The sequence below is a fragment of the Equus przewalskii genome, chromosome 9 (assembly GCF_037783145.1).
Source record: "Equus przewalskii isolate Varuska chromosome 9, EquPr2, whole genome shotgun sequence".
Lineage (NCBI taxonomy): Eukaryota > Metazoa > Chordata > Mammalia > Perissodactyla > Equidae > Equus > Equus przewalskii.
In genome coordinates, this window is record NC_091839.1 from 25485044 (window position 1) to 25500784 (window position 15741).

The window sequence follows — 15741 nt, forward strand, 5'->3', positions numbered from 1 at the left end:
TTCTCCATTAAGTATTCTTGGCTCCCTTGTCAAAAATTTATCCTTGTCAAATATTAGTTGACCATTTGTACATGGGTTTACTTCTGGGCTCTCAGTTGTGTTTCCCACATCTATGTGTCTGTTTTTATGTCAGTACTGTATTTTTTGGATTACCATGGCTTTGTAGTATAGTTTGAAATTGAAAGTGTGATTCCTTCATCAGTGTTCTTCTTTCTCCAGGTTGCTTTAGCTATTCAGGGTCTTTGTTGAATGTTAGGGGTTTTTTTTCTATTTCTTTAAGAAATGTCATCGGAATCTTGGTAGGGATTGCGTTGAATCTATAGATTACTTTGGATAATATGGACATTTTAACAGCATTAATTCTTCCAACCCATGAACACAGGATATATTTCCATTTATTTGTTTCTTCTTATGTCTTATAGTTTTCAGTGTGCAGATCTTTCACCTTCTTGGTTAAATTTATTCCTAAGTATTTTATTGTTTTGGATGCTATTGTAAATGGATCGTTTTCTTTATTTCTTTTTCAGATAATTCATTGTTAGTTTATAGAAATGCAACTGATTTTTGTATATTGATTTTGTATCCTGCAACTTTACTGAATTTGTTTCATAGTTCTAACAGTTTTTTGGTGAAGCCTTTAGAATTATCTGTGTATAAGATCATGTCATCCACAAACAGACGATTTTACTTCTTCCTTTCTGATGTAGATGCTTTTTATTTCTTTTTCTTGCCTGATTACTCTGGCTAGGACTTCCAGTACTATGTTGAATAGAAATGCTGAGGGGGGAATTCTTGTCTTTTTTCTGATCTTAGAGGAAAAACTTTCAACCTTTCACCCTTGAGTCTGATGTTGGCTGTGTGTGTGCTATATATGGCTTTCGTTCTGTTGAGATACATTCCTTCTATACTGGATTTGTTGGGAGTTTTTATTATCAATGGATGTTGAATTTTGTCCAACTGCTTTATCTGCATCTATTGAGATTATTGTGTGATTTTTGTCTTTCATTCTATTAATGTGATGCATCACATTTATTGATTTTCATATGTTGAACCATCCTTGCATCCCAGGGATGAATCTCATTTCATCCTATATCCACTATTTAAGCCATCTTTCATCTTCCTCGCCTTCTAACAGCTCCCTTGAAAAAGGATGTATTCGAAATTTATGTTTTCTAGAGAACTGGCATACCTTCAGAATTTAAGTAGTTCCCCAAAAGTATCTTGTACCTAAGGCATAAAGAGAAGACCAAAAGAAAATTATTATTACATAAGGTTTTCCATCACTAAATACATTTTGGATTAAAGTGTATATGTGTGCTTTTTTATTTAGGTTGCATGAGTTTCATTTGTAAAGAAAGGATGGCTCCTCTAAGGATACATGGTTTTATCCAAATTTGGAGCAAGAAGACTGGGATAACTAAATCTAGAGAAGTATTCATTGAAACAGTGGAAGGAAAAAAGGAAACCAGCCTGGTGGTCATTTTCAATTCTGGAGAATTTATAAGGGTTTTTCAGCTAAGTAATAATATTACAAATGTGGTCCTTAGACATTGTGGAGAGAGACAAAGTTGCCTGAATTTAACTTTGAAAAACAATAGCTCCTTGTTTATTGACAAATTATCGCGCAGAGATGCCGAACAGTTGAAGATGTTCCTGGATATAGTCCATCAAAACGAATTCCAATCACCTATGGAATCTGATAGTGATTGGCGTGTTTTTGACAGCAGAAATACACGGAAGGAAATTGACAAAACTCCATTTCACAAGGTTTGTGACATGCCAAGTTATGGATTCTTTAATACAGAAAAAGTAAGTGAGACACCTTTCCCTCAGAAGATGCCTTCATTAATATCAAAATCACCAATGCTTGTCACAACAGGCCTATTAGAAAATCAAGGTGGAAAGGGGAAAAGAATGCAATCATCTTGTCTAGAGATGAGTGAGGGCCTCTGGGAAGAAAATAACCCCATACTAAACAAGAAACTGAAGACAAATTCCTTTAAGTATGTAAGCGGCATTGGGAAGAAACCACTGCATTTAAAAGATCCAAAAAGGGATAGAAATTCAAAATATGGACCTTCATGCAAGACCATCTCTGCTTAAAATCCTAACCTAGATAAGGCTCTTCATTCAGTCCAACTTCTCTCTTCCAAAAGCAGTTTGGAATTTCGCTCAGGACTAATGTCTAGCCAGAATGATCCAGGATGTAATGAATCCCAGGTGCCCCTTGACTCTCACCCAGAACAACTATGGCAAGGCTTTCCTAATTTGGGAAATACCTGTTACGTGAATGCAAGTTTACAGTCACTATTTGCAATTCCACTGTTTGCTGATGACTTACTTAAGCAAGGTGTCCCATGGGAGAAAATTCCCTTTGGTGCTCTTGTTATGGACTTGAACCAGTTACTGGTGTTAAAAGGTGTCTGTAACGTGGAGACCAAGAAAGGGTTACTTGTAAATGTTAAAAGTACCATTTCAGTGGTTGCAGAGACATTCTCTAGCAACATTCAGAATGATGCTCATGAGTTCTTAGGTCACTGTTTAGATCAGCTGAAAGAGGACATGAAAAAATTAAACACCACTTTGAGGACTGAGAGAGAACTTGGGGATGAAAATTCGTCTCCACAGAGGTATGCTGGTAATGCTGCCACCAAGTCATTTGTTTGTCTTGCTGTTGCTAATTTTGAGTTTGAATTGCAGTGCTCCATTATTTGTAAAGCCTGTGGTCAGGTGGTTCTCAAGGCAGAACCGAGTCATTATCTCTCCATCAACCTTCCCCAAGAAACAAAACCACTTCCTTTCTCTATTCAAAATTGTTTTGATTTTTTCTTTAGAGCAGAAGAACCTGAGTGTAACTGTGAGAAGTGCAAGCACAAGAGTTCTGTTGCAAAGCACAAATTCAGTAGGCTTCCCAGGGTCCTTATTGTTCATCTGAAATGCTATAACTTTAGTGATGTTTGGTAGCTAGTGAAGGATAACCAGCGAGTCCATGTTCCCAAATATTTAAGCTTGTCTTCTCATTGCAATGATAATACCAAACCACTGCTTCCCTTGGGCAGTAATGCACCTACTGGGGACTCCAAAGTCCTGAATGTCTCTCAAGAGATGATTTCTGAGATCATCAGCCCATCAACACCTTCAGTAATGTTGATCTCAGAATCCAGTGAGTCCCTGGTTTTACAAATTCCATCAGAGAAGGAAGCCAAACCACAAAATTTCCGGAAAATCTGTGAAGGGTCCAGCCAAGAACAGCAGCAGAGAGACCTGGAAAAGTGTTCTACTGAATGCAGTAGAGTCAGAACTGGTAAACTCAGGAGATGGGACAGTCAGTGAAAAGGAGCTGCTAGCAGCTGACTCGATGGATCAAGGAGATATTTCTCTTCCTATGATCTGTGAAGATGCAGGTAAACCTACCAGCAGTCCACGCACAGGTCTTGTAGAGATTCATCTTCAAGAGGTAGCTGACAACCCAGAACTTAAGAAATATGAGAAAACCAACGCATTTGTAGAGTTAGTGTCACTGAGTCTACTGAAGATTTTTGTGAGGATAAAGAAACCTGGATTCCAGAAAGATCTGAAGGAATGGCTGAACAACTCCAGTAGCATGATGGAAAGAGAATCTATGAATAATTCCTTCAGGGGGCCAGCCCGGTGGCCGAGTGGCTGCAGCAGCCCAGGGTTTTGCGGGTTCGGATCCTGGGCGCAGACATGGCACCGCTTGTCAGGCCATGCTTAGGCGGCATCCCACATGCCACAACTAGAGGGACCCACAGCTAAAAATATACAACTATGTACCAGGGGGCTTTGGGGAGAAAAAGGAAAAATAAAATCTTTAAAAAAAAAAAAAAAAAGAAAGAATTCCTTCAGCAGGAACCACCTCCAAGCATTGGGAAGCCGGATGCCCAGGAACACATAGAGAAGGACCTCAATAGTCCTCAGAAGGCTAACCTGAATTCCCTTGGTGCGTTGGGTTCCGATAAGAACTCTGGAAACAAAGACATTTTAGATACAGAGAACACAGAAGCTGAAGCCAGAGAACCGAAAAGAAATACCCAGATGAGAGACCCTCTTCATGCCTACCAGCTCATCAGTGTGGTCAGCCATCTTGGGCACTCCCCACACTCAGGCCATTACATCAGCGATGTTTATGACTTTCAGAGGTAGGCCTGGTTCACGTACAGTGATTTACGAGTATCACAAATCGAAAAGTCCGTAATGCAGGAGGCTAGGCTTTGCACTGGGTATATCTTCTTTTACACGCACAATGAGATCTTTGAGGCACTGTTGGGAAAGGCAGAGAATTCCCAGGTACTTAGAACAGAGGTAGGGAAGATCCTTCAGGAGAAATAAGAGGAAGATGTCTCATTGCACAAATCTCTTGACTGCCTCACGCAGTCCCACTTCCTCCACAGAAGGAAAATTCTGAACGCTGCCGGGAGATGAAGAGACAAGTAGCTCAAGAGGAAAGTTCAAGATGAAACACCCATTTTAGGGAAATATCTATTCTAACTCTGCAGCAGACACCTAGATCCCATGGCTCAGGCTGATATGGATTGTTCTCTCCTGCAAGATTAGAAAGGTGCTTTTTAGGTGGGAATGCAGTGGGTTTTCAAACGTTGTTCCTACACCAGCAGCGCAGCTGCAGCCAGGGGCTGATTAGAAGTGCAACATTTTGGATCCCACTCCAGGCCAGCTGAAGCAGAAACTCTGGGGGCGTGACTCAGCAATTGACGGAAAGCTAATGCTCCAGAAAATTTGAGAACCATTACTTTAGTGTGAAGAGTATCTTGCTATATTTTGATACTGTATATATGAATTGCTTATGTTATATAAAGGATTTTAATTACATTTTTTTCCCTTAAATTCATGTTCCTTAAATTCATGTATGCCTTTCTTTTGTAAACTTATTAAAGTAAAAGCTCAACCTTGTCGTGTACTATTGTCTGGCCTCCACGTGTGTTTGTGACTGGTTACTGGTAAAATCTGACATCTGGCCATCAAGTGTATTTGAACATTCTTCCAGGAATTACAGGGTATAATTGCAGGATTGCATGGAAAATGCAGTATGTTAAAAAATGACATGAGGGTGATTTTGAAAATTCATCAACACTGTAAAATGTTGTTTATGTTATTAATATAAATAAGATTATAAGCCCATCTTCATAAATTTACAAGATAGCCTGGTGGCCAAGGCTTAAACAGCGTATAAATTTCCCAACATCAATAGGCCACACGAGTGGATGTGTGAAAGTTGAGAGGATTTTGTGGGTGCAAAGAGATAGGAAAAGCCTGGTATAAAATATGGGGCAAAGTTAGGCAGAGTGGATATGGGAAAGAAGAGAGAGCAAAGAGAAGAACAATCAGAATTGTATGTATAAGGTTTTTGTTTGTTTGGTTTTGGGTTTTTGTTGGGAAAGATTTGCTCTGAGCTGACATCTGTTGCCAATCTTCCTCTGTCTTTTTTGTCGTCCCCAAAGCCCCCTTACATAGTTGAATATTCTAGTTTTAAGTCCTTCCAACTCCTGTATGTGAGCCACCACCACAGCATGGCTACTGGCAGACGAGTAGCGCGGTTCCACTCGCAGGAAGTGAACCCAGGCCGCCAAAGCAGAGCACACTGAACCTTAACCACCAGGCCATCAGGGCTGGCTCACAAGATTTTTTTTTGAAGTATTGTTTTTAACATTAAGGGGAAAAGAAGGAAAGTATGAAAAAGAAACAGAGGGGCTGGCCTGGTGGCACAGCCGTTAAGTGTGCTAGTTCTGCTTCAGCAGCCTGGGGTTCGCTGGTTCGGATCCCAGGTGTGGACATGGCACCACTTGGCAAGCCATGCTGTGGCAGGCATCCCACATATAAAGTAGAGGAAGATGGGCACGGATGTTAGCTCAGGGCCAGTCTTCCTCAGCAAAAAGAGGAGGATTGGCAGCAGATGTTAGCTCAGGGCTAATCTTCCTCAAAAAAAAAAGAAAGAAAGAAATAGAAACATATCTATAATTCTACTATTAGTATTTTTGGTGTATTTTCTTCCAATCCCACACACATAATTATAACATATAAATTTGCTTATGTATAATGTTCTGTCCAAAATAACACGTTTGTCAGTGTGTTGCCTCACCTACTTTGCCCTCTCTCCTTCCTGTGTGTGTGTTTGACCGTCTTGGGTGTTACCAAATGGCAGGGAAACGAATAAAAGCAATAAACTCGAAAACTTAAGGCGTTTCCACATGCTGTGAGAGGGAATGCCACCGTTTCCAAGGTCAAAGTCTCTTCTATGCCGTAATGGCATCAATGGGGACCGATGAAGCCAGGTGGATCCACACATGTGAATTTATGTAAACCAACCCTGACTACCAGGAGTTTAAAGAAAAATGCTGGGCTTCCTGAATGCAACAGATCTGCCATACCCAAGAACTTCCTGGACACTCAGATTTAATTTAACCCTTTTACATGTAACTTAGATTCCTCCCCCGCGTCCTCTTGCTACACAAGCCCTCCTCGTCTCCTTCCCATAGCTTCCCTCTAAGTCCACATGCTTATTCCTTTGCCTCTAATTACCTTTGCCTTCTTGTGGATTTTCTTTCTTTTCCCCATACCAATGTTAAGCACCAAGAGAGGGCTCTATATCCAAGGAAAGGGGGTACTGATAAGCAGTCATCTTTTCTTTCTTTCTTTTTATTTTTTTAAAGCTTGCCACCTGAGCTAACATCTGTTGCCAATCGTTTTGGGTTTTTTTCCTTCTTCTCTCCAAAGCCCCCCAGTACGTGGTTGTATATTCTAGTTGCAGGTCCTTCTAGTTAAGCTATGTGGGACACTGCCTCAGCATGGCTTGATGAGTGGTGCTAGGTCCGCGCCCAGGATCTGAACTGGCAAAACCCTGGGCCACCGAAGCAGAGCATGTGAACTCAACCACTCAGCCATGGGGCTGGACCCAGCAGTCATCTTTTCTTGATCACACTTCAGTTGGATTCTTTGCTGGCTCACTTGTATAGCCAGAACAGTGTTTCTCAACCCCAGCACTATTGACGTTTGAAGCTGGATAATCCTTTGTTGTGGGGGCTGCCCTGTGCATTGCAGGGTGTTTAGCAGCATCCCTGGCCTCCATCCACTAGAAAGCAGTGTCATCTAGTAATGTCTCCAGACATTGCTGAATGCCCACTGGGGCCACAATTGCCCCTGATTTCTCATCACAGTATCCCACATATCACTGTCTGTGACCAAGGAATTATTTTTAAAGCAAAAGACATAAGGCAGAGGATGTGCTTGTAGGATTTACAGGCCTTACATATATTTAACCGCCTAGAATTAGAGAATTGAGATTGGCCTATTGGAGACTCAGTTATGGTGCCATTTATGAGACAGAATTTTGAGAAGTTTGGATTCCATCCTGCATGAAGGTGCTGTCCTGTCTAAGGTGTTGTTTCTACTCTAGCCAGATTACACTGGTTGAGGGACAAAGAGGTGGAGGTGGTTGTGACATTTCCCATTATTCCGACCCATTTGCAAAATATTTACATCTTGCTCCTAAAAATGAGGGCATTTTGGTATAAGGCTTAATACCCAAGGAAGGAAAGCCTACATAAGTGAATATAAGTGTTGCATTAAATGGAAGTTGAGACTGCCTTGTGATCAGTTTGACCTCTTTTATGGGCTAAATTGTGTCTCTCACAAAAAAATTCATGTTGAAATCTTAACCCCCAGTGCTTTAGAATGTAACTGTATTTGGAGATAGGGTCTTTACAGAGGTAACTAAGTTTAAATGAGGTCACTAGGGCGTACCCTAATCCAATATGGCTGGTTCTGGTTTTTTTTTTTTTTTTTGAGAAAGATTAGCCCTGAGCTAACATCTTCTGCCAATCCCCCTCTTTTTGCTGAGGAAGACTGGCCCTGAGCTAACATCCATGCCCATCTTCCTCTGCTTTATATGTGGGACGCCTACCACAGCATGGCTTGCCAAGCGGTGCCATGTCCACACCTGGGATCTGAACCAGCAAACCCCAGGCCACCAAAGAGGAACATGCGAACTTAACCGCTGCACGACCAGGCTGACCCCTGGCTGGTTCTTTAGAAGGGGAAATTTGGACACAGACACATAGAGAAGGAAGACAATGTGAAGACACAGGGAGAAGACGGATGGCCATCTACAAGCCAAGGAGAGAGGCCTAGAACAGACCCTTCCCTCGTGGTCCTCAGAAGGAACCAACCCTGCTGACAGCTTGATCTTGGACTTATAGCCTCAGAACCATGAGACAATAAATTTTTGGTTTTTAAGCCCCCAGCCTGTGGTACTTTGTTACAGCAGCCCTAGCAAACCAATACAGCCTCCTAATGCTGACAGATGTACAGTAATACATTACTTTGTTGGTGTGATATAAGAAAGAGTGTATGGGAGAGTGAGGTCAGCATCATGGTGGAGTGAGTTCTCTGGTGACCTCTCCCCTCCACCATACAACGAAAAAGACATTCACGCTCCAGCAAAGGACATCCACATAACACAAAGGACGTCTGAGAGACGCACGCAGTCAAACGTCGGAGGCTAGAGAGACTGGAGCCCCCCTTGGAGGAGGTGGACAGGGGTAAGAGAAAACTTCACTCTCTCCCCAAAATACTGTGACCCAGGACTGCCCATGGCCTCCCAGAGTGAAGGAAAGGGGGAGGGGACACTCATTCAAGGGAATATCAAAGGTCTCTGAGGTCCCTTGCAGCCTAGGGGAAAGCCCCTACTGAGGTGAAAGCTAATGCAGGGGTGACCTGATCAAGCCAATACCCCAGGAAAGCAGATAGTGAGAGCAGAGTGAGAAAACCCCAAGAGCACACAGAAGAAAGCACCCCTCCCCCCCACCTGCCCGGGGACCTGCTCCAGTGCTTGGGATCCTGGTGGAACACAGAGGGCTCAGAATACACAGCACTTGACCCCCACCCAGTGGTGATAGGTGGTAACTGTGACTAAATAATACCAGGATGCTAAAGAAAAAAGCCACGCCCTCTGGCAGTATTGAAAATTATATGAAATCTCCAGACCAGAGAGAAAATGACTAGTACCAGAAATCAGTCCTGAGGACACAGAAATATGTAATCTAAATGAGAGAGAATTCAAAATGGGTATCATCAATAAACTCAACAAATTAAAAGAGAACGTAGAGAAATAATTCAATGAGTACAGGAGCTACTTCACAAAAGAGATTTAAACTATAAAGAAGGGGCTGGCCCAGTGGCACAGAGGTTAAGTTAGCACATTCTGCTTCTCGACAGCTCGGAGTTCGCCGGTTCGGATCCCGGGTGCGGACATGGCACTGCTTGGCAAAAGCCATGCTGTGGTAGGTGTCCCATGTATAAAGTAGAGGAAGATGGTCATGGATGTTAGCTCAGGGCCAGTCTTCCTCAGCAAAAAGAGGAGGATTGGCAGTAGTTAGCTCAGGGCTAATCTTCCTAAAAAAAAAAAAAAAAGACTCAGACTCCTTCAATGTCACCCATTTGGAAAACACTTGAAATAGAGTTTAGATATGAAAAGCTGCATAAAAAATTAATTCCTATAATATATATACCAAGAATTAATTGGCAAGAATTCATCCAAATTTGTAGAAAAACGGTTTGAATGTAATGCCTTTCAAAAGTTATTCAGTTCAAAACCACATATTCAGAATCGCCTGAGGATGCATACTGATGAGCAATCCCTTGAACATAATAAATGTGGAAGGGCCTTCAAGGAGAAGCGGGGGACCATGAACAACAGAAAACTGATACAGAAGGAGAAGCCCACAAATGTGATGAATGTGGAAAAGTCTACAAGCAAAAGCTAAATCTTATTCAACATCAGAAAACTCACACTGGGGAGAAACCTTATGAATGTAAAACACGTGGAAAAGCCTTTTCCTGGAAATCATCCTGCATTAATGATGAGAAAATTCATAATGTATAGAGAGCCTATGAATGTAGTGAATATGGAAAGTAGTTCAAACAGAACTCAACTCTCATTCAACATAAGAAAGTTCACAATGGACAAAAACCCTGTTGCTGCAGTAACTGCCAAAGCTTTCATTTACAAGGCAGATCTTGGGAAACACCAGAGAACACACCCAGGAGAGAAACCTTATAAATGTAACATACGTGGAAAGGCCTTTACCCAGAAATCAAACACTGTGGATCATGAGAAAATTCACGCTGGGGAGAGAGCTTACGAGCGTAATCTATGTGGCAATACCTTCATCCAGAAGAAAAACCTCATTCAACCAGAGAAAACTCATACTGGAAAAAAATCCTGAGTGTGATAGATGTGGGAAAGCTTTCTTCCCAAGGTCAAACCTTCATACCCATCAGGAATTTCATGGGAGAGAGAGGGCCCACGAATGTAATGAATGTGGAAAACCCTTCAGCCAGAAGCTAAGCCTCCGCTTACATTAAAAAACCCCACACTGGACGAAAATGTTATAAATGTTCTGAGTGTGGGAAAGCTGTGTCTTCTTAGACATCAGAGAAGAATTCACAGCCAATTGGAACCCCATGCATATTAAAATATAGTAATGTCCTCGCTTACAGCTTAGCCAGGAATAGTCACCTAGGAATTCATACTGAAGTGGCCTATAATTTGAAGGCTGCATCTGAGGCCAGTGAGGACTTAATATATGGAGTATCCTTTGAAGATTGATTTGGCTTATTTGTTTAGAAAACATTTATTAAATGCCTTTTGTATACTAGGAACTTTTTTAAACACTGGAGATGTAGCTATAAACCAGATGTGCCATAAACCCTCATGGAGTTAGATTCTAGTGAATAGTGACCAGTGTGGTATCCATTCCTTTAAAAATGTAAATACCAGGGCCAGCCTGGTGGTGCAGCAGTTAAGTCCACCTGCTCTGCTTCTGCGGCCCAGGGTTCACCTGTTTGGATCCCAGGTGCGGACTTATGTACTGCTCTCACGCCGTGCCATGGCAGGCGTCCCAGGTATCAAGCAGAGGAAGATGGGCACGGATATTAGCTCAGGGCCAGTCTTCCTCAGCAAAAAGAGGAGGATTGGCAATAGATGTTAGCTCTGGGCCAATCTTCCTCAAAAAAAAAGTAAATATGTTCACTAATTGGGAATGATACACCTAAGACAATGTAACAAAATAGTGTTGCATCAATAATATGTGCTAGATTGATTATATATTTGATTGGGGAACATGTTCTGCTAAGTAAATAAATTTAGAAACCGGGGAGGAATTTTAATAAATAACGCTTGATGAGTCTACAGAGTTGGGAAAGGAAGAGGAATAAGTAGACTTACCTTCTAACTGTAAAGTCTCTGCCCCACCCCCTCCTCACGTGGTTTTCCAAAAGAAAGTGGAGATAACTTATCTCACTTGATCAGTGGGAGAAAAACCCCAGAATGATTGGCTCCAGCCATTCTGAGCTTCTTGCTTCCTGGAACCCATCTGTTCGCAGGCAGCGTGTGTTCTTCCTGCTCGCTGCCACGCAGTGTCTTCCTCCTTCCAAGTCTCACACGTATGTGTCTGCTTGGCGAAAGCAGGGCCACGTGTGGACCCTGGAATGCAAGGTAGCTTGGAAAACTAATATTTTTAGTTATCCAGTCTTTGCAACTCAGGAAGGTAAACTAGAAGAGGATTAGAATGGGTGTGTGTCAGATCAAATCTCTCCCCCCGTCTCCTCCACAGTCCATCCTGTTGAAGACGGACTTCTTCCAAACTTCAAATTCCAAGTGACAGCAGAAGCAACATCTTCCTGCCTAAGACAATACAACCATCCCTCCTCTCAACAGAAACACACTCACCCGCTCCCCAAATGGGGAAATATAAAGTCTTTGCAGGCACGCCGTTCTCTCTGAATTATTTCTTCTATAGTTCAGCCACTCCCTTATCTTTATATCTTGTAAACTGGGGAATAAAATAAAAATTTAAACACCAAAAAAACACTTTATATACACTACCTGTCATTTCCCCTGCCCTGGAAAGAGATAAGGATTAAGTGAAATTTGCTTAGATAGATACGCTGAGTGAGAGAGGGCTATCAAGGGAAAAGTTGTGGGTGGTGACTGGAGTCCTCCTTTCTGCCGTGGCTGTGAGCTCACGGCTGGTTTTCATAACTTCTTTCTTTAACTGCCATTCCATGCTCCCTTTGCCATCTGCCAGTGTTTCTAGAAGGCAGGTCGTTTTTATCTTGTGGGAAGATCCCAATCTTTGTTCCTGAGGAGACTGAACTTAGCAGTCCTGCTTGGATGGAGCTGCTCTTATCTTCCAGTAACTTTTAATCTTTGGACTGGGGAGCAGTAGGAGGCACTCCGGGGAATTTCCTCAATTCTAGGTATTTACTCTTTTTTTTTAAATCGTTCTTTTTTTTATTATTGAGTTCATAATAGTTTACGCCATTATGAAATTTCAGTTGTACATTATTTCTTGTCTGTCACCACGTAAGTGCTCCCCTTCACCCCCTGTGCCCACCCCCGTTCCCTTGGTAACCACTGAACTGTTTTCTTTGTCCATGTGCTTGTTTGTATGCCACTTACGAGTGAAATCATCTGGTGTTTGTCTTTCTCAGTCTGGCTTATTTTGCTTAGCGTAATTCCCTCCAGGTCCCTCCATGTTGTTGCAAATAGGATGAATTTGTCTTTTTTAATGGCTGAGTAGTATTCCATTGTACATGTGTACCACATCTCCTTTATCCAATCACCGGTCGATGGGCACTTGGATTATTTCCATGTCTTGGCTATCGTGAGCAGTGCTGCAGTGAACATAGGGGTGCATATGTTACTTTGGATTGTTGATTTCAAGTTGTTTGGGTAGACACCCAGTAGTGGGATGGCTGGGTCGTATGGTAGTTCTATTTTTAGTTTTTTGAGGAATCTCCATACTGTTTTCCATAGTGGCTGGACCAGTTTGCATTCCCACCAGCAGTGTATGAGGGTTCCCTTCTCTCCACACCCTCTCCAACATTTGTTATTTTTAGTCTTAGTGATTATAGCCATTTTAAGGGATGTGAGGTGGTACCTTAGTGTAGCTTTGGTTTGCATTTCCCTGATGATTAGTGATGTTGAACATCTTTTCATGTGCCTGTTGGCCATCTGTGTATCTTCTTTGGAGAAACGTCTGTTCACATCCTCTGCTCATTTTCTGACCAGGCTGTTTTTCTGTTGTTGTTCAGTTGTGTGAGTTCTTTATATATTATGGAGACTGACCTCTTGTTGGATATATGATTTGCAAATATTTTCTCCCAGTTGGTGGGTTGTCTTTTTGTTTTGGTCCTAGTTTCTTTTGCCTTGCAGAAGCGCCCACTTTTTTTTTTTCTTTTGTTCCCTTCATATGAGAAGACATGGTGTTCGAAAAGATCCTTTTAAGTTCGATATCAAAGGGCATACTGCCTTTATTATCTTCCAGGAGTTTTATGGTTTCAGGACTTATCTTCAAGTCTTTGATCCATTTTCAGTTTATTTTTGTGTATGACATGAGATAATGGTCTACTTTCGTTCTTTTGCACATGGCTGTCCAGTTTTCCCAACACCATTTATTGAAGAGACTTTCCTTTCTCCATTGTGTGTTCTTGGCACCTTTGTTGAAGGTTAGCTATCTGTAGATGTGTGATTTTATTTCTGTGATTTTAGTTCTGTTCCATTGATTTGTGTGCTTGTTTTTGTACCAGTTCTATGCTGTTTTGATCACTATGGCTTTGTAGTACATTTTGAAGTCAGGAATTGTGATGCCTCCAGCTTTGTTCTTTCTTCTATGTATTGCTTTATGAATTTGGGGTCTTTGGTTGCCCCATATGAATTTTAGGGTTCTTTGTACTATTTCTGTGAAGAATGTCATTGGGATTCTGATTGGGATTGCATTGAATCTGTAGATTGCTTTGGGTAGTATGGACATTTTAACTATGTTTATTCTTCCAATCCATGTGCATGGAATCTCTTTCTATCTCTTTATGTCATCATCTATTTCTCTCAGTTATGTCTTATAGTTTTCATTGTATAAGTCCTTCACCTCCTTGGTTAAATTTATTCCTAGATATATTATTTTTGTTGCGATTGTTAATGGAATTGTACTCTTGAGTTCTCTTTCTGTAAGTTCATTATTAGAGTACAGAAATGCAACTGATTTTTGTAAGTTGATTTTGTACCCTGCAACTTTACTGTAGTTGTTAATTATTTCTAATAGTTTTCCTATGGATTCTTTGGGGTTTCCTATATATAAGATCGTGTCATTTGCAAACAGCAAGAGTTTCACTTCTTCACTCCCTATTTGGATTCCTTTCTCTTGCCTAATTGCTCTGGCCAAAGCCTCCAGTACTATGTTGAATAAGAGTGGTGAGAGTGGGCATCCTTGTCTTGTTCTTGTTCTCAGAGGGATGGCGTTCAGTTTTTGCCTATTGAGCATGATGTTGGCTGTGGGTTTGTCATATATGGCCTTTATTATGTTGAGGTAATTTCCTTCTATCCCCATTTTGTTAAGAGTTTTTATCATAAACGGCTGTTGCATCTTGTCAAATGCTTTCGCTGTGTCTATTGAGATGATCATGTTCTTTTTATTCCTCAGTTTGTTGACGTGGTGTATCACATTGATTGATTTGCAGATGTTGAACCATCCCTATGTCCTGGTATAAATCCCACTTGATCATGATGTATTATCTTCATGATGTATTGCTGTATTCAAGTTGCCAATATTTTGTTGAGGGTTTTTGCAATTATGCTCATCAGTGATATTGGCCTGTTGTTTTCCTTTTTTGTGTTGTCCTTGTCAGGCTTTGGTATCAGGGTGATGTTGGCCTCAAAGAATGTGTTAGGAAGCATTCCATCTTCCCTGATTTTTTGGAATAGCTTGAGAAGGAGAGGTATTAAATCCTCTCTGAAAGTTTGGTAGAATTCTCCAGGGAAGCTGTCCGGTTCTGGGCTTTTACTTTTGGGGATGATTTTGATTACTGTTTCAATCTCTTTACTTGTGATTGGTCTATTCAGGTTATTAATTTCTTCTTGATTCAGCTTTGGGAGATTGTAAGAGTCTACGAATTTATCCATTTCTTCTAGATTGTCCATTTTGTTGGCATATAGCTTTTCATAGTATTCTCTTATGATCCTTTGTACTTCTGTGGTATCCATTGTTATATCTCCTCTTTCGTTTCTAATTTTATTTATCTGAGCTTTCTCTCTTTTTTTCTTTGTAAGTCTGGCTAAGGGCTTGTCAGTTTTGTTTATCTTCTCAAAGAAACAGCTCTTTTGTTTCATCGATCCTTTCTACTGCCTTTCGTCTTCCAATTGTACTTGTTTCTGCTCTGATTTTTATTGTTTCTCTCCTTCTGCTGACTTTGGGCTTTGTTCTTCTTTCTCTAATTCAGTTAGGTGTAGTTTGAGATTGCTTATTTGGGATTTTTCTTGTTTGTTAAGGTGAGCCTGTATTATGATGAATTTCCCTCTGAGTACTGCTTTTGCTGCATCCCATATGAGTTGGTATGGTATGTTTTCATTTTCATTTGTCTCCAGATATTTTTTGATTTCTCCTTTAATTTCTTCAATGATCCATTGTTTGTTCAATATGTTGTTTAGTCTCCATGCTGTTGTCCCTTTCTCAGCTTTTTTCTTGTAATTAATTTCTAGCTTCATAGCATTGTGATCAGAAAAGATGCTTCTGATTATTTCAATCTTCTTAAATTTATTGAGGCTTGCCTTGTTTCCAAACATATGGTCTATCCTTGAGAATGTTCTGTGTGCACTTGAGAAGAATGTGTATTCTCCTGTTTTGGGATGGAGTGTTCTATATATGCCTA

General features: G+C 41.1%; 1 protein-coding gene across 1 annotated transcript; it reads left to right on the forward strand.

The window, feature by feature from the left end:
• Nucleotides 1-1359: 1359 nt before the first annotated feature.
• Nucleotides 1360-4350, forward strand: USP29 (ubiquitin specific peptidase 29). The gene is given in 4 exon segments (XM_070559552.1): nucleotides 1360-3279; nucleotides 3281-3509; nucleotides 3512-3599; nucleotides 3819-4350. Coding segments are annotated over 4 exon segments (2769 nt in total).
• Nucleotides 4351-15741: the final 11391 nt, after the last annotated feature.